This window comes from Esox lucius, chromosome 14 (assembly GCF_011004845.1).
Source record: "Esox lucius isolate fEsoLuc1 chromosome 14, fEsoLuc1.pri, whole genome shotgun sequence".
NCBI lineage: Eukaryota > Metazoa > Chordata > Actinopteri > Esociformes > Esocidae > Esox > Esox lucius.
This window is the reverse complement of record NC_047582.1, coordinates 23850178-23870543: the sequence shown is the minus strand read 5'-3', so window position 1 is coordinate 23870543 and position 20366 is coordinate 23850178. Positions and strand designations below refer to the sequence as shown.

At 42.9% G+C, this 20366-nt stretch overlaps 1 protein-coding gene across 2 annotated transcripts in view; it reads right to left on the bottom strand.

Annotated features, from left to right (window-relative positions):
* gfra2b (GDNF family receptor alpha 2b) overlaps window positions 1-20366 on the bottom strand; it is a 56967-nt gene that overhangs the window by 34830 nt on the left and 1771 nt on the right. For both annotated transcript variants that reach the window (XM_020053156.3, XM_034296782.1), the window contains one exon: window positions 14160-14459. In XM_020053156.3, the coding sequence (XP_019908715.2) occupies window positions 14160-14459 (300 nt within the window). The remainder of the gene's footprint in view (window positions 1-14159; window positions 14460-20366) is intronic.

Here is a 20366-nt window from a genome sequence, read left to right as displayed (position 1 = left end):
TGCAGACAACTCCACCTACAGGTGGGAGATTGACCATCTGGTGTCCTGGTGCAGTCGGAACAACTTGGATTCAGAACTCTCCCCTCTGGCAGAAGGCTGAGGTCTATCAGGACCAAAACCTCTCGCCACAAGAACACTTCCTTTCCTACAGCAGTAGGCCTCATGAACATGCCCCCAGAACCAAACAGACTACAAACCCCACCCCACATACATCCAACCCTCAACTGGACAAATCTTGCACTTGACATATTTTTTGTAATTTATAAATACTCTGTGTACTGTTTTTATGCTCAGTCTACTGTTTTTGTTTGTTTTTATTTATTTGTATAAATTGGGCCAGAACAGGCCAGAACAAATTCCTTGTTTGTTGTGAAACTTACTTTGCAATAAGGCTCTCTGATTCTGATAATTAGTAGCTAAACTTTTAGTCATCATTTTGATTTTAGATAACCCATTGTTGATAATATAATGTTGGCTATGTAATTAATAATTAATATTACATTTCTGCTAGCTAATGTTAGCATTTGTTCCCTGATTCTGTTGTTCCCTGACTATGCCACCGTATTGCCATCTGTAAAAGTACACAAAAAACTACTGTAGGCTACATTGTTGTAGCCTACAGTACTTTAGCAATATCTTCGTATTTATTTGTACATGAAACAGTAATTAGCCGCTGTTGAAAGACATTAACCCACGTGCAACATTCGGTCATCAATATTGCTGCGGCGTCGGTGACCATGGCAACGATGCAAACGAGTGAAGTGGGGCGATCCATAAATATGCTAAATTGGTAGTGGTATCAATAGACACATGGACAAACCGCCTGTCATGTGCTAGCCCCCAGGTCATCAGAGTTGGTTCTGACTGGCCCTGGCTTTTTACAGTTCTGTTTTACATTTACACTTCCCCCAAATCAATGTTATTTGACCTCAACAGTTAAGGCCTACACTAACTAAGAGTTAGTTCAAGGTCAGAAACACACAGTGGGTGTCTGTCTTATGTGTGCCTCCGTGTGTGTTTGTGTGTGTGGGCGTGAGCGCATGTGTGTTGTGGAGTAAGCTGAATCTGAGGCGTGTGGAACTGCTGCAGCTGCACTCTTCTCTCTAACCCACCTCTCATCTTTCAGTCCTCCCTCTCATCCCTGTTTTAATTATTACTGACAATACGGAACACATTCCCCCACTATCTCTCTCTCTTCACTCGCATTCTTATCAGTCACCCTCTCATACTTAGCCAAGCTCTCTTTCTCTCTCTCTCTCTTCATTAAATTCAAGGTGCTTCATTGGCATGAAATACATTCTGCAAATATTGTCTCCATCTCTCTCTCTCTCTCTCTCTCTCCCTCTCACCGTAGTGATGTGCATTCTGAGCTTATCTGAGGCTGCTGCTTTGTGAGCTAAAATAAAGAGCAGCATGTAGTTAAACAAACAGGGGTCAGGGCGGTTAATACAGCCATTATTGTCAAGGAGAGAGGAAAGGAGGGAGCAGAGTATGCATGGAGTGAGTGAATGAATCAATTGTCCACAAAGCACCAGAAGGGTTCTATACTTCTGGAATATGGACAGGGGATGTTGCCCACCTCATAAGGCCCACTCTTCCAGACTATTACTGATATGTGGTGATCTATCAGCTGCTGAGCATAGCCTACAGTTGGTGAAGCATTCCCAAATGGGTGCTAAACCTTCAGCAGCTGAGGACATGGCCAAGAGAGCAGTTTATTGTTAATATTGACTGATTCCTTCCTGTACCATGGCCACCCCAACTCTGTTACTGCCTGTCTGAACACTGTCAACACCCAGACCTGTTACTGTCTGAACATCGTCAACACCCAGACCTGTTACTGCCTGTCTGAACATCGTCAACACCCAGATCTGTTACTTCCTGTCTGAACATCGTAAACACCCAGACCTGTTACTGTCTGTCTGAACATCGTCAACACCCAGACCTGTTACTGCCTGTCTGAACATCGTCAACACCCAGACCTGTTACTGTCTGAACATCGTCAACACCCAGACCTGTTACTGCCTGTCTGAACATCATCAACACCCAGACCTGTTACTGTCTGAACATCATCAACACCCAGACCTGTTACTGTCTGAACATCGTCAACACCCAGACCTGTTACTGTCTGAACATCATCAACACCCAGACCTGTTACTGCCTGTCTGAACATCATCAACACCCAAACCTGTTACTGCCTGTCTGAACATTGTCAACACCCAGACCTGTTACTGCGTGTCTGAACATCGTCAACACCCAGACCTGTTACTGCATGTCTGAACATCGTCAACACCCAGACCTGTTACTGCATGTCTGAACATCGTCAACACCCAGACCTGTTACTGCATGTCTGAACATCGTCAACACCCAGACCTGTTACTGCATGTCTGAACATCGTCAACACCCAGACCTGTTACTGCCTGTCTGAACATCATCAACACCCAAACCTGTTACTGTCTGAAAATCGTCAACACCCAGACCTGTTACTGCCTGTCTGAACATCGTCAACTCCCAGACCTGTTACTGTCTGAACATCGTCAACACCCAGACCTGTTACTGCCTGTCTGAACATCATCAACACCCAGACCTGTTACTGTCTGAACATCGATAACACCCAGACCTGTTACTGCCTGTCTGAACATCGTCAACACCCAGACCTGTTACTGTCTGAACATCGTCAACACCCAGACCTGTTACTGCCTGTCTGAACATCATCAACACCCAGACCTGTTACTGTCTGAACATCGTCAACACCCAGACCTGTTACTGCCTGTCTGAACATCGTCAACACCCAGACCTGTTACTGTCTGAACATCGTCAACACCCAGATCTGTTACTGTCTGAACATCGTCAACACATAGAGCTGTTACTGTCTGAACATCGTCAACACCCAGACCTGTTACGGTCTGAACATCGTCAACACCCAGACCTGTTACTGCCTGTCTGAACATCATCAACACCCAGACCTGTTACTGTCTGAACATCGTCAACACCCAGACCTGTTACTGCCTGTCTGAACATCGTCAACACCCAGACCTGTTACTGTCTGAACATCGTCAACACCCAGACCTGTTACTGCCTGTCTGAACATCATCAACACCCAGACCTGTTACTGTCTGAACATCGTCAACACCCAGACCTGTTACTGCCTGTCTGAACATCGTCAACACCCAGACCTGTTACTGTCTGAACATCGTCAACACCCAGATCTGTTACTGTCTGAACATCGTCAACACATAGAGCTGTTACTGTCTGAACATCGTCAACACCCAGACCTGTTACGGTCTGAACATCGTCAACACCCAGACCTGTTACTGCCTGTCTGAACATCGTCAACACCCAGACCTGTCTGCTGTGGAAGAGCATCCATTAAATCAAGACACTGCTACAACCCTACTTACTTTGTAATGAAACAGTTTGTATTATTATGTTATAGTGAAGAGAAACAGTGAAGACAGGGAGACAGAGTACACGAGAATGGAGAGAATAGAGGGAGAAGGATGCAGATTTGTTTTGTTTATCCTCTAATGACAGCCTAAACCGAACAGAGCCACACATCAAAATTACAGAACACTTTTAATTACCTACTCTGTTTTTGTGTGCGCGCGTGCGTGTACGCGCGTGTGGAACACACACTAATGAGCGAGCCGTGTGTGTGTGAGTTCTTCTCTTGCATAGTTAGTGTTTCTAGATTCATTCATTTTTCACCCGGGTCTTTCTGCTCCAGTTCAGCTGCATACTGAGCACTAAATCACTGCATCTCTGCTCTCTCCTGGGGAACCACCAGTCAGCCTACACCTCTGGTCTAACCTAATACTGACTGCCTGACCAGCATCGGCATATACTGTATCAAACTGACACACAAACACAGAAACAAACACACACACACACACCACACAAACGCACACATCTCAACAAAACAAGGAGCATCTGTAGGACCACAACACAACCCTCCAGACGTTCCAGGGATGTCCTAATGACAAATAAGGATTTTTGTTGGCGGGGATGTTCTCTCTTTTTTCAGCTGATGTCATATTCACCATGCTTCTTATTGATCTACAACTCTGGGTTTGTGTGTGTGTTTGTTTGTTGCATGTTTGTGTGCGTGTGTTTTGGAGTATGTGTGTAAGAATGAGTGAGAGTAAACAGAGAACAGTGCCATTCCTCAGTGGCACAGCACTAATCTGCCTCAGACTGACTCATTAGCGTTGCATGCTAAATAGCTCCTTCATTAGACTGAATAGCAAATTAGTTATTTATTAGCCCAAATGCTATGTACCCCAGTGATGAGCTTGTAGGCTAAATACCTGAGTTGATGCTAAATGAGTAATCTATTAGTCTGGATGCTAAACACTTGAATTATTCTTGTTGATATGTTAGCTTGTATGCTAAGAATTCTGAGAGATTAGCTTGATCGTTAAATACCTGAGTCCCTGAACGCTACATGGTGGAGTCATTAGAGTGAATGGGGAAAGGCTGATTTATTAGCTTGGATGCTAAGTGTTGGCAGCACTAGGCTGCTCTTTGTTCCCCAATATGTCGCAGAGAACAATACCTAATGAATCCTGTTCTGTTGCTAGAAGCTTGTGTGTACTGTATGTCTAAATGCCTGCGTGTGACTGTGTGTGCATGTGTTTGTGTGTGTGGATGGATCAGGCTCAGCCCGTCAGTCTAATTAGCACTTAACATGAATAACCACCCAATGACAGACAAGACCTGTGAGTAACAGCCAATCACTGTCAACTCAAATTAAGCAATCTGTGTGGGACTGGTTGCTTACAATATCTGAGGAAATTGTACTGTGCACGCTTGCATTATGTGTCAAACTTAATTCGAAAAAGATCAGAAGTAACAAATAATGGCTGTTCATCTGTGTTGTGACTCACCCGCAACCAGGGTAGACCTAAGCAAATACAACTTATTTATATGAAGACAGAATGACTCAGTGATTAGCAGCAGTTACTTCAAACACTAGTAAGATTTGTGTGAACACATGGCTGCTATATAAACACATCTGTTCTGTTGTTATTTGATGTACGGAACACTTTAATGTTTTCATGTGTTTCCCCCAGTTGGTGACAGATAACAAAGGGAAATATCAACGTCTCTATCAGACGGATGAATCATTTCCTCCCTTTTCTCTCTTTTGCCCCTCTCCTCTCTGCAGACCTTCTATCCTTCCACTCTTCCTGACTCCATTTCTTCTATTTGTCCTCTTTTCTTCTCCTTTCCTCTTTTGTCCACATCACTCATCTTCGCTTTTATCCGCTCCTCTCCTCTTTTCACCTCTTCTCCTCTGTCCTGTCCTCTCCAAAGACCCTATTCCCCATAGTGAGTGTTTTTCAGTGAGCCAATCTATTTCTGACTAGACTACAGAGTATCACACACACCCTGTTCTGCACTGCTGTCCTTTCCTCTGTTCCTGGTTGGCTGAAATGTACGCACAAGCGCACACACACACATACACACACACACACACACATACTGGGTGGCTTATAAAGTACAGTATACATAGCATTAGTTTCCAAAGATTTCTTCATTGGTTAATACCATTTCACAGTGACACCTGTCTGATCCATTAAATGACGAGTCAGACAGATTTATAGATGCTGTTTTTAACTCATAAATACACATCCAATACAGGAGAGTATTAATCAGTGTTTAGAACTTACTACAGTACTATAGTAAAATACAAGGAGAAAATACCACATTTCATGTGTCCTGTCTTAGCTTATAGCAACTCCATTAGATTAGACCTTTCTCCCAGTACTATACAAAGTTCATATTTGTTCTGTGACTGTTAAACTTTTCATTCAAATTTGAGTGATCTCTAATTAATTTGGGGCATATGATTATATTGTGTTCTTCACTTTCTATCTCTCCTGACATGAAGAGATTACAGTCTGTCCTCTGCTGCCAACCATGTTTTCCTCTGGTTTCAATTGCAAGGCTACGATCAATAATGGCATTTCAGTACTGGTTGGGACAGAGTATGTCAGAACTGTGTGGGTCTGTGTATCACTACTGAGTGGGTCAATGTGTGTCAGTACTGAGTGGGTCAGTGTGTCAGTTCTGTATGGGTAAGAGTACATCAGTAGTGGGTGGGACTGCGTCTCAGTACTGGGTGGGTCAGTATGTGTCAGTACTGGGTAGGTAAGTGTGTCAGTACTGTATGGGTCAGAGTACATCAGTAGTGGGTGGGACAGTGTGTGTCGGGCTATAGGGTAGACCAGCCTTCATCAGGCTATAGGGTATTCAAATCTGGTCCTGAAGGGTCAAAACACTTTTGGTTTTCATTCTCTCTTTCGAATAAAGGATTGATTCAGACTGGGATACCAGAGTAACTGCCAGGTAAATCAAAAATCTGAAAACAGCAGTGTGCCAGGATGTGGGAATCTCAGTACAAAATAACTGCTGTTATAAATAATAAAATAATTTTTGTTTAGAAGTTTAGAATCACCGGAGACCCACTAAGGTCTCCGGTGATTCTCTTTCCAAGCTTTTCCATATAATTTTTATTTCATTAACAAATACAGTATTTTCATAGCAACACCATCTGTTAAAATTGCTTTAAAAAATAACAGCTACTTTTCCTTTTAAATTAAAAACCAAAACTACTCCAGTTACTAATATATACTTTGTCTCTCGTTGGTGTGAGGGCTGGGATTGCCTATGTCTTGACTTTTAAATGTAGTTTATGTATCGTTGTTTCAGTGTTGTTTTGAACGTAGCCTCCTTCCGTGTGTTAGTCCTAATGAGTTTCATCTGTGTTTTTGTTCACCTGATCTATATCAGTTCCTAAACAGTTCAGTTCTGGTTGTAGCTTCTTTGTGAGGTATTGTGTTTATGTGCCACTCTACTGAGCCTTTTTTCTTGTAAATTCTAGTGTTTACCAGTGTATCAGAACATTGCCTTCTGATTAGTGTTTTGTACTGTTGCCTCTGCCTGATCTGACCTTCTTGTGTACCAACTTTTGGCTTGCCCTGTGTTTCTGGATTTTGGATTGACTAAGGCCCTGGTTCCAGCTGAAGAAAAACCACCCCAAAGCATGATGCTGCCACCACCATGCTTCACTGTGGGTATGGTGTTCATTGGGTGATGTGCAGTGTTGTTTTTGCAACAAAGCCCATTCATATGAAGAATATGGGAGATTGTTGTCACATGTAGCACACAGCCATCACTTGCCAGAAATTATTGCAGTTCCTTTTATGTTGCTGTAGGCCTCTTGGATGCCTCCCTGACTAGTTTTCTTCTCATCTTTTCATCAATTCTGGAGGGACGTCCAGTTCTTGGTAATGTCTCTATTGTGTCATATTTTCTTTATTTGTGATTAATCAGAGTCCCTTTAAATGATGGCAGGTGTGTAATTACTTCTATTTAACATGAGTTTGAATGTGATTGGTTAATTCTGAACACAGCCACATCCCCAGTTATAAGAGGGTGCGCAGACTTATGCAACCAGGTTATTGTAAGGTTTTTATTTTTCATTTTTCCCCCTCAAATATTTCAGTTTGTTTTTCAATGGAATTGTTCACATTATAGGTCACATTAAAAGTGGAAAAAGTTCTGACATGTTTTATCTTTGTCTCATTCTTTTACATCACAAAAACCTGGCATTTTAACAGGGGTGAGTAGACTTTTTATATCCACTGTATATATATATATGTATATACATCTTACCCTATATATATATATATATATATATATATATATATATATATATATATATATATATATACACACTCACACACACACGTGTATATAGTAAGATGGACTAGCCCAATAGGGTTTTACACATATTAAAATCCATTTAATCTGTTTTAAAATCCATTTAATATGCATACATTTTTGGTAATTAATACTACTTACAGTTAGCAAGCACAAACTGAGCCTGTAATTGTACAAATGCCATGCATAAACATAAAGGGAGTAATTAGCCCCTGGGGGCCAGTTACACCTTGTAGAACGTGGCCAGTTACCCCAACACACTCAACCAACATATTACTACTTTATCTGAAAAATATTTATATTTATATCTATTTGAAGCCTTTACTACTTGTACCAAAAATATATATAGATCTAACTTTAATTAAATTAATGTTTAAACATTTCAAAAAAATGACTGAACTTACATAAGAATGGTTTTGTGGAAATATGTCCAAAAGTTGTGATGACATGGAGAACATTTTTAGTTAAGCAAGATCACTGAAAGTGTTGGGCCAAAAAATTTTTTGGCACACTTTGTGGGATTTTTGTGAGTTAAATGGAGGGGCAAGTAACATGGGGGGCCTGTTGCTTTTTTGCTGGACCGTGTAAGCAGAACCAGCCAAGCGGAGCGAATGTCTCTTAGCGGCTGGCTGGGTGGGAGGGTGTGTACCCCTTGTTAAAAAGTGTAGTGGTTAGAGATGTGCACTGCCATGCATGTGACCAGTGTTTGAGCCTCACCACAGTCAAAACAAATTATGCATTAGGATTAGTTCAGAATAAACAAAAACCTTCAGTAGCAACAACATCAGTAAGCCTGGCGGATTTTCGAAGTATGCATCCGTACATGCTTTTTCGGGTAACATAAACCGACCCTCGCTATACCGACACCCAGCACACATATCGCTTTGTGGTGTAGTGGTTAAGGATTGTCACATAGAAACATTTCTTGTTTTAAACAGAATGACGGAAAACCTATTCTCTCTGTCTCTCTTGCCACTCTGTCTCTATGTCGCTCTATCTTTCTTTCTCTGTCTTTCTCTATTTCTCTGTCTGTCTCTGTTCCTGTCTTTGTTTTTCTGTCTCTCTCATAGACATAGTGCTTTATTAGCATGAATGGATGTTTGCTACATTTGCCAAAAAAAACAGTTTTAGGTAATAGTCATATAGTCATACAGTAATAGGCAATAGTGATACACTAATAGGCAATACTGATACAGTAAAACAAAACAGTAAAACAACTAAAATTCAACACTACTGTTGTTTGCTCCTTGGGGTTTAAGGCCGGGTGTCTCTGTAAAGCACTTTGTGACAACTGCTGTTGTAAAAAGGGCTTTATAAATACATTTGATTGATTGATTGAACTAACATGGGTAATTTTAGACAGAAAAAGTAAACAAATACTCAACTAATCAGAAATGGATATTGTGGGCGCTACGATCTCTCTCTAGTAATGACATGCTAGGGCATATTCAGCTGTGAGGTAGACAGTCTCCATATTGTTACCTAAATATTGGCATTTTCTACTCAGCAAATAGTGATCAGGCAATTCTTCCTTTAAATTTAAGGAAATAAATATCTCTTACTGTATCATATTCAGAACAGTCGAGTTGGAAGTGCTGATATTTTTTTTTCCTGACTCTAGTCTTCCCTCTCTGACCATGTGTCTTTCATGCTGTCCTGTCTCTATGGCCAGATTATGGTCAATGAGTCGGTACATTGTTGGTATCTTCCTTTTAACAGTTCTTTAACCTTTACAATGTGTTGTGCTAACTTGATATGTCTATTCAGAATTTGGTAGCAATTAGTTTTATTTTGCCATTTTGAGTGTAGTGGTTGAATTTAGCTGAGGTTTCTGAGCCCACAATTCTAAAGGGTCACTGTCTATTTCTTTGGCCCGTGCTTGGCCCCTACCATGAAATTATTTTGTATTTGTATTTTATAAATGTTGTGCTTATATGCTGTTATCACAGTCAGATGTCAGGTGGTAGGTAAATCTACGGCAGGATCGGCTTCAAACGTGGAATTACTGCTTCATAATTTTTGTTTCTGGGGGAGGGGGGCTGTAAGGACATCTTGAAACGTTGGCCGGCGTCACCACGCTACGCCAGTGCTAGTGATCATAATATTCTGCATCACAACGTGTCAAGTGAGTTTGAAATGTTGAGTCTTCCAAGTTCTACCCTACAGGAGAAGTTAGAGGCATTTCTGTGAACACCAAGAATAGTTTTACATAGTATCTAGGTGTAATTTTTCAGTATCCTTTTGTATCTCTGTCATACAAAAGGATTGGACATTTAAATAGTTTAAGTGAAATTCCAATTCTAAATGTCTTTGTAATTGATTATCTCTATTTCTTTGTCTCTGTATCTCTCTATCCATCACACTCTGTCTCTCTGTCTCTATACCTGTCTCTGTATCTCTCTCTACATGTTAGTCTCTTGTCTCTCTGTCACTTTACCTGTCTCTGTATCTCTCTCTACATGTTAGTCTCTTGTCTCTCTGTCACTTTACCTGTCTCTGTATCTCTCTCTACATGTTAGTCTCTTGTTTCTCTGTCACTTTACCTGTCTCTGTATCTCTCTACATGTTAGTTTCTGTCTCTGTCTCTTTACCTGTCTCTGTATCTCTCTCTACATGTTAGTCTCTTGTCTCTCTGACCCTTTGCCTGTCTCTGTATCTCTCTACATGTTAGTTTCTGTCTCTGTCTCTATACCTGTCTCTGTATCTCTCTCTACATGTTAGTCTCTGTCTCTCTGTCTCTTTACCTGTCTTTGTATCTCTCTATATATGTTAGTCTCTGTCTCTCAGTGTCTTTTTTATCTCTATCTGTTAGTCCTTGTCTGTCTCTCTATCTGTCAGTCTATGTCTCTCTGACAGTCTCTGTCTCGCTGTCTGTCTGTCTCTCTATCTGTCAATCCCTGTCTCTCTGTCTGTCTCTCTGTCTGACTCTCTGACTGTCTTTGTCTCTCTATTTGTCAATCCCTGTCTCTCTGTCTGTCTCTCTGTCTGACTATCTGACTGTCTCTGTCTCTCTATTTGTCAATCCCTGTCTCTCTGTCTGTCTCTCTGACTGTCTCTGTCTCTTTATCTGGCAGTCCCTGTCTATCTGTCTCTCTGTGTGTCTGTCTCTCCATCAGTCTATGTGTCTCTGTCTGTTTCTCTCTCTCTCGCTCTCTGTCTGTGCCCTTGAGCTCAGTGTGCCACCAGTCAAGCCGAGGGTGAAACGACGTATGCCCTTGTGTTTGTTTTTGCATCTGCGTATGTGTGTGCATCTGTGATTGTTTGTGTGTGTGTTGGTGTGTGTTTGTGTATATGTTGCCGGCATTGTTGGCAACAGACATCCAGAGAGGAAAAGAGAACAAAGAGAGAGGCTCCTTAATGAGGCCTACTGCCGCAACCACTAAACTAGGCCAGCTTGCCCAGCCCAGAGAAAAAGGGAGAGAGGGAGAGAGACACAGAGACAGAGAGAGAGTGAAGTATTTTGTGTGTGTCTGTGTCAAATGCCACAGAGCCGCATTGACGACATATACACACACACAGAAATGAACAGAAAGGCAGAACTGAGTTCTAAGCCAGTGGAGACCCTCCAGGATATATACAATCAAACCAACTAACAGGATATATTCAGAATAACAACATTATAATTCCTTTATGAAGAATATAGAACCAACAATGAATTCTAGCCAAGAACCCACTCTCCCCAAAACAGAAATAAAAATAGGGAGGGTATATTTTACAAAACATTAAAAAAAGACACCAAAACATGGTAAACAAAATAGCTACAAATAAATATCCCCACAAAAATTTACACTGAATAATTTGGACAGTGGCTGAATCATTTAAGTTTTTACTCACTGCTTGTCCTAAGCGTTTATTCCATGTGGTTTATTTTCCCAAAATATGTGTTAGCATGTTTAGCTTTACTCAAGCTACTCTAATGGTTAATCTCTGTTATCTGGGCCACACAATTCACAATAAATTATATTGTAAATAACAGTCCCAATACAAAAGCATGGTAAACCATAAGAAGCTATCCTTGATTCATACTTTTCCATTCAAGTTGGTACGCTGTGTAAAATGGAAATAAAAACAGAATGCAAAGATGTGCGTATCATTTAAACTCTTTATTCAATATAAAATAGTAGAACGACAACATATCAAATGTTGAAACTGACATTTTTTATTGTTCCTAGAAAAATACATGGGCACTTTGAATTTGATTACAGCAACACATTGTGTAATAAAAAAAGAACCTGGTGGAACAACTCACAAATAATTAGGTTAATTGGCAGCAGGTCAGTAACATGATTGGGTATAAAAAGAGCATGCCAGAGGGGATGTGTCTTTCAGAAGTAAAGATGGGGAAAAATTCATCAACCTGTGAAATACTGCGCAGGCAAAAAGTGCAACCATTTAAGAAAAACATTTTAATAACTTGACTTTGGGGATCTCATCACCGACTGTGCATAATATCATTAAAAGATTCAGATAATCCGGAGAAGTCTCTGTACGGAAAGGACAAGTCCGAAAACAGAATGGATCACGGCCATCCAATGATCTTCAGGCATTCAGGTGGCACTGCACTAAAAACCGTCACAACTATGTGGTGGAAATCATGTAATGAACTCATGGAACACTTCCAAAAACCATTATCTGTGAACACAGTTTGTCGCTGCATCCACAAATGCAAGTTAAAACTGTACCATACAAAGAGGAAACCAGATATAAACAAGATCTAGAAACACCACAGCCTTCTCTGGGCCCAAAATCAATTAAGATGGACTGAGGCGAAATGGAAAACTGTCCTGTGGTCTGATGAAATAATTTTGGGGAATCATGGATGCCATGTTCTCTGGGCTAAAAAGGAAAGGGACCATCCAGCTTTTTATCAGTGGATATTTCAAAAGCCAACATCTGTGATGGTATGGGGGTGCATTAGTGCACATGGCATGGGTGACCTGCATATCTGTGAAGGCACCATTAATGCTGAACAATATATACAGGTTTTGGAGCAACATATGCTGCCATCCAGACAACGTCTTTTTCAGGGGAAGGCCTTGCTTTTTTCAGCAAGACAATGCTAAACCACATTCTGCACGTATTATAAAAGCCTGGGTCCGTGTGCTAAACTGGCCTGCCTGCAGTACAGACCTGTCACCCATTGAAAACATTTGGTGCATTATGAAACGAAAAATGACAAATGACTGCCCGAACTGTTGAGCAGCCGAAATCCTCAGGAATGGGGAAACATTTCACTTTCAAGACTACAGTCTCCTCAGTTCCCAAACACTCACAGAGTACTGTTAAAAGAGGAGAAGAGGCAACACAGTAATAAACATGCCCCTGTCCCAACTTGTTTGAAACATGTTGCTAGCATCAAATTCAAAATGGGCATATCTTTTTTCCAAAAACAATAACCTTTCTCTGATTCTACATTTAATATGTTGTCTTTGTACCATTTCCAATTCATTATAGGGATTACATGATTTGCACTTCATTGTATTCTGTATTTACTTGCATTACATGCAGCATCCCAACTTTTTGCAAACAGGGTTGTACATTAAATATATATTTTTAGTAATTTGGCAGATGCTCTTATCCAGAGCTACTACAACTGTACATGCGAGAGCACCCTAAAATGTGCCCTCACTGCAGACAGGCTCTGCTGTAGAAGAATCTCCTTTCTCGCATTGAAAAAACTCATACCATACTGAAAACTCTTGTGTGTATTAAAGACTTTCTGCCTAATCAAGCCGTGGGAGTTGAAGTGAAAACCATGACATTACATGGCCATGGATCTAACCATTACACTACCTGAACCACTTAGAGTGGTCTTGACCATTTTGTGACCACAAGACGCTCCAGAGGGTGATGTGAATGGCAAGGTTCCTCACCAGGAGCTTCTTTGTGTCCAGGGCCTTTACATTACCTTTTTTTTTCAAAGACTCTAGCCACCAAAATGATGAACACTTCTCTATACTCCTTCCTGGCAGGTGGCAAGAAGAACTAATGCCTCAAGTCTAATGTAGGACTGACAGGACTCAGAAACCTTCTCTCCCCAAGCCATAACATTGTTAAATATGATTGCAAACAATTTCTCAATGGCTACCGCGACTACCCACACTGTCCCCTCTTTGGACTGACCCTTAAATAGTCATTCCGCGCACACACACACACCACACACACACACACACACCACACACACAAACACCCTAGGCAACCTCCCATGCGATTTAAAGTTTGCTTTCAGAAGTAAACATACCCTCACCCAAACATTATGTACGTTCTGGATCATTGTCACCCGTTCCACTATTAACAATGTTTAAGTGGCTAGCAGGTGCACAAAAAAAAAAAGCCTGCTTAAGCGTGTGCTAATGTGACCCCATCCCCCCCCCCCCCCCCCCCCCCCCCCCCCGACAAACCCCATGTATACTTTAGATCTGGGGACTCACCGGTCTCCGTCAGGCCCTGGTGTATGCTCCAGTAGTTCTGCAGACACTGGAGCTCCTTCTTCATGCCTCTCTTGCAGCGGCAGTCATAGAGCGACGAGTCCTGCAGGACCTCTATGGCCCCCTGGCACTCTCTGCTGGCCAACATGGTCTGGCGATCCCGCGCTCCGCCTGACAGGCACTGACGCATCACCCTGTAGCTGGAGCTGCACTGGCTGTCCCCGTTACACAGCTCCAAAGCCCGAACACACTCCAGGGGCTCCCTCCATCCATGCCCACACACACACACCACACACACGCAGCCTGCGGCCCAAGACAACAGGAATAATGATTAGTCGGCAGGTTACTAAGAGTTAACCATTAACCATAGAGTCCTAGAAAAACACACGCACAAACACACGCATGCACGCACGCACACCTCTCTCTCACACACACACACACACACACACACAAATGTAGACAACACTTTGGAAAATGATGTAGGTACTACATTGAATCAAATCTACTTTAAAGGAATTATAGGTACATTAAAACAACATTACAATCATTGCAATTATAATTGCATTTTTCTTCCATTTACTGTGTTGGTTCATGCAGCCTTAGAGTACAAACCTAGAGTGAAGTATTTGGATAATTTTTTATTCATTTATTGACTGTCTTCCAGAACTCTGGGGTATTTCCATCCATATTAAAAACAATTACAGCATATGTTGTACATAGTCCCTATATCAGAGATCCAAAAGTATTTGGACAATTGTTCAGAGCTGTTTTTCATTCAACAGGCAGTTTTTTTGTTGGATTAGTACATGCACAAGAGAGCTGTTAATATCTAATCATGACGCTAAGCTTTGCATTTGCATTTGGAGTCTGTTGCTGGTATCTCACAACATGACGACCAAAGTAGTGTCAATGCAAGTCAAGCTGGCCATTATGAGGCAAATAACTCATAATAATTTGATCAATTCATAATCAACTGTTTGTTATATTTAGAAGAATAATGAAAGCTCTGGTAAGCTCAGCAATGAGTAATGGCTGGTAGACCAAAAAATATCTCAAAAGAATGGTCAGTATAATAAAGAACAAATGTAAATAACTCTTTGGAAAATCTGGAACAATGAGCACGGGTGTGACAGCCACTAACCACCACAAAAGATGTCACCAGCAGAGCTACAGATGATGGACAGTAAGGTGTAAAACACTAGTTAGCCTCAAAAACAGAAGGTTTAAAATACCCAAAAGGACCAGCAGAGTTCTGGAAAAAGGCATTGTGAACAGATGAGACAAAGATGAACATGGTAACTGGTAAAAGGAAAGTGTGGAATACAAAAAGTAGTAGCATACCACCTCATCTGTGAGGTCATGGGGTGTTATGTTTTGGGCCAGTATGACTGCCACTGGAACTGGCCCACTTAATATTGATGATGTAACTAACAGCCATAGAATTGATTTTGAAATGTACCTAAGTATTGTGAAATAAACTTTTGGACAAATAATAGACACTGAAGTGAATAAAAAAGAAAAATGTGTCAGTCCTGAACCCTACACAAACATGCACCATATCCATTCAGAGCCACAGTAGGCCAATATGCAAATTAGTAATCCTATTCACTAAACTGTTTTTAGTTAACAGGGTGTAGCAAAAGCACAACTTAAGATATTTACAAAGGTATTCACAAAAGCCACAAAATGTCCCTGAAAGTTGTATTGCAAATATGTCAATGCTACGAGGGTGCTTTTACATTTGGAAACACACCAGTTCAGATCCAATAAACACTCCAATAAGGGGACCGTAGGTATACTCGAAAACCTTTTCACCACATGAACATGAATGCTAACACCAACCTGCTCTTAATCCACATTATAATAGACATTACATCAATGCCAATTAATTTGAATTATAATACTATATATTGAACATGGACGTAGTTCATTAAGTTCAGTAGCTACTTAGTAAAGTGATTCATATTTCTCTCAAGCAAGTGAACCAAATGGCACCTGGATACAAGCATTAGGCTCTGGGCAGGGTAGATTTGGAGGCTACCGGATAGCTGTAGCCACTTAAAAGCAATATGAGTAGTGAAAGAAAGTAGCCCACTCTGTCGCTATCTACTGAAGGCCCTTGTGTTTTTAAGCTGGATAAATAACTATAACAAAAATAGATTATTAATCTGCATTATCTCTGATGTGTTGGAGTTTACCCCGGTGAACGAGAGGGTCGTTTCCCTGCGCCTTCGGGTCGGGGATAGGTCTCTCACTGTTGTTTGTGCCTATGGGCCGAACGGCAGTGCAGAGTACCCGACCTTCTTGGAGTCTCTGGGAGGGGTGCTGGAAAGTGCTCCAACTGGGGACTCTATCGTTCTACTGGGGGACTTCAACGCCCACGTGGGCAACGACAGTGACACCTGGAGGGGTGTGATTGGGAGGAACGGCCCCCCTGATCTGAACCCGAGTGGTGTTCAGTTATTGGACTTTTGTGCTAGTCACAGTTTGTCCATAACGAACACCATGTTCAAGCATAAGGGTGTCCATCAGTGCACATGGCACCAGGACACCCTAGGCCGCAGGTCGATGATCGACTTTGTTGTCGTTTCATCTGACCTGCGGCCGTATGTCTTGGACACTCGGGTGAAGAGAGGGGCGGAGCTGTCAACTGATCACCACCTGGTGGTGAGCTGGATCCGATGGCGGGGGAGGAAGCTGGACAGACTCGGCAGGCCCAAGCGTACTGTAAGGGTCTGCTGGGAACGTCTGGCCGAGTCTCCTGTCAGAGAGATCTTTAACTCCCACCTCCGACAGAGCTTCGACTGGATCCCGAGGGAGGCTGGAGATATTGAGTCCGAGTGGACCATGTTCTCCACCGCCATTGTCGAAGCGGCCATTCGGAGCTGTGGACGTAAGGTCTCCGGTGCCTGTCGAGGCGGCAATCCCCGAACCCGGTGGTGGACACCGGAAGTAAGGGATGCCGTCAAGCTGAAGAAGGAGTCCTATCAGGCCTGGTTGGCTTGTGGGACTCCTGAGGCAGCTGACGGGTACCGACAGGCCAAGCGGACTGCAGCCCGGGTGGTTGTGGAGGCAAAAACTCGGGCCTGGGAGGAGTTCGGTGAGGCCATGGAGAAGGACTATCGGCTGGCCTCGAAGAGATTCTGGCAAACCGTCCGGCGCCTCAGGAGAGGGAAACAGTGCCCTACCAACGCTGTTTACAGTAGAGGTGGCCAGCTGTTGACCTCAACTGGGGATGTCGTCGGGCGGTGGAAGGAGTACTTCGAGGATCTCCTCAATCCCGCCGTCACATCTTCCATTGAGGAAGCAGAGGATGAGGGCTCAGAGGTGGACTCGTCCATCACCCAGGCTGAAGTCACTGAGGTGGTCAAGAAACTCCTCGGTGGCAAGGCACCGGGGGTGGATGAGATCCGCCCTGAGTACCTCAAGTCTCTGGATGTTGTGGGGCTGTCTTGGTTGACACGCCTGTGCAACATCGCGTGGCGGTCGGGGACAGTGCCTTTGGGATGGCAGACCGGGGTGGTGGTCCCTCTTTTTAAGAAGGGGGACCGGAGGGTGTGTTCCAACTACAGGGGGATCACACTTCTCAGCCTCCCCGGGAAAGTCTATGCCAGGGTTCTGGAGAGGAGAATACGGCCGATAGTAGAACCTCGGATTCAGGAGGAACAGTGTGGTTTTCGTCCGGGCCGTGGAACACTGGACCAGCTCTATACCCTCTACGGGGTGTTGGAGGGTTCATGGGAGTTTGCCCAACCAATCCACATGTGTTTTGTGGATTTGGAGAAGGCATTCGACTGTGTCCCTCGCGGCATCCTGTGGAGAGTGCTTCGGGAATATGGGGTCCTGGGTCCTTTGCTAAGGGCTGTCAGGTCCCTGTACGACCGAAGCAGGAGCTTGGTCCGCATTGCCGGCAGTAAGTCAGACTTGTTCCCAGTGCATGTTGGACTCCGGCAGGGCTGCCCTTTGTCACCGGTTCTGTTCATAATTTTTATGGACAGAATTTCTAGACGCAGCCAGGGGCCGGAGGGTGTCAGGTTTGGGGACCACACGATTTCGTCTCTGCTCTTTGCGGATGATGTTGTCGTGTTGGCCTCTTCAAACCAGGACCTTCAGCATGCGCTGGGACGGTTTGCAGCCGAGTGTGAAGCGGTGGGGATGAGAATCAGTACCTCCAAATCTGAGGCCATGGTCCTCAGTCGGAAAAGGGTGGCTTGCTCACTTCAGGTTGGTGGAGAGTGCCTGCCTCAAGTGGAGGAGTTTAAGTATCTAGGGGTCTTGTTCACGAGTGAGGGAAGGATGGAACGGGAGATTGACAGACGGATCGGTGCAGCTTCTGCAGTAATGCGGTCGATGTATCGGTCTGTCGTGGTGAAGAAAGAGCTGAGCCGCAAGGCGAAGCTCTCGATTTACCGGTCAATCTACGTTCCTACTCTCACCTATGGTCATGAGCTTTGGGTCATGACCGAAAGGACAAGATCCCGGATACAGGCGGCCGAAATGAGCTTTCTCCGCAGGGTGGCTGGGCGTTCCCTTAGAGATAGGGTGAGAAGCTCGGTCACCCGGGAGGAGCTCGGAGTAGAGCCGCTGCTCCTCCACATCGAGAGGGGTCAGCTGAGGTGGCTTGGGCATCTGTTTCGGATGCCTCCGGAACGCCTTCCAGGGAAGGTGTTCCGGTCCCGTCCCACCGGGAGGAGACCCCGGGGAAGACCTAGGACACGCTGGAGGGACTATGTCTCCCGGCTGGCCTGGGAACGCCTCGGTGTCCCCCCGGAAGAGCTGGAGGAAGTGTCTGGGGAGAGGGAAGTCTGGGCATCCCTGCTTAGACTGCTGCCCCCGCGACCCGGCCCCGGATGAAGCGGAAGAAGATGATGATGATGATCTCTGATTTAAAACCATCAATGCCCTCTGTAGTTAAACTGTGTTGACATTCCAAGCCATATTAAGTCATCTTTCATAAAAAAATAAAAAAATAAGAAAACACTGGATAATTTAAACTGAAACAATGCACAATACCAAATGGATGTAACAGTCTTTGATTAACAACCTGATACCTATTTATCTGACTACCAAGCATTACAATGATAAATTATATGAATTCTTCATTGAACCTCTTTGATTTATTCAGCCCACAATGCCTTAATTTACATTGTGGAATTTTAAGTCAAATAGAATGACTATTTAAACGTTATACAATGATAGATTTGCAGCATAAACCTTCGTTTTGATATATTTTACACATGTTATGATAATCTGTTTGTGTTATATCTGCAAAGCACTTAAAATGCAGTCATATCTTTTTTAAAGTAAAAAAAAAAAGTAAGTTCTTTACTGGCCAAGTCAATCACTTGATATGAATTCAATTGAGCATGCTTTAATGAAAACAAGTGTAAAGGCAAAAAGCCCCAGAACAAACAGAAACTGAAGATGGCTGCAGTACAGGCCTGGCGGAGCATCACCAGGGAAGATACCTAGCATCTGGTGATGTCTATGTGTTTCAGACTTCAGGCAATCATTGAAAAGAATATTTGTCCAAGAACTAAATATGACAACTATACTGTACAAAATGTTAATCTGTGTAAATCTGGAACCTTAAAATGGGGCAATCTTCAAATTGTGTTATAATAATTAAATAGTTAATCTGATATGGATGGAAATACCTGCACATTAAAGCTGACAGTCTGATTCTTAACACACATTCATAGTATAATTTCAAATCCAAAGTGATGGAATACAGAGACACTTTTTTTAAGGTTATTATCCAAATGCTTTTGGTGTTCACTATATAACGTTTACCCTCAAGGTCAAAACAAGGAGACAACTGCCAAAAGTTGTGTGTGTTGATGTGTGAGTCCCTGTGTGCTTGTGATAACAGGGTAGATCAGGTTGAGGGTGTTCTGGGGAGTTCTGTTTATGCAATCATTAGTAAAAAAAAAAAACACTACCATGTCAAATATTGTCTGGAGCAGTAACCTCTCCTATATCCTCTTCTTCTCTCTATCACACTCTCCTCTATCCTCCTCTTCTATACTTCATCCTGTTCTCTCCATCATCTCCCATATCCTCTTCTCTCATTCATCCTCTCCTTTATCCTCCTGTTCTCTCCTTCATTCTCTCCTCTATAATCCACTTCTCTTATTCAACCTCTCCTCCATTCTTTTCTTCCCTCATCTGATCTACTCATTATCTCATCTACTTTCTCCTCGCCTGCAA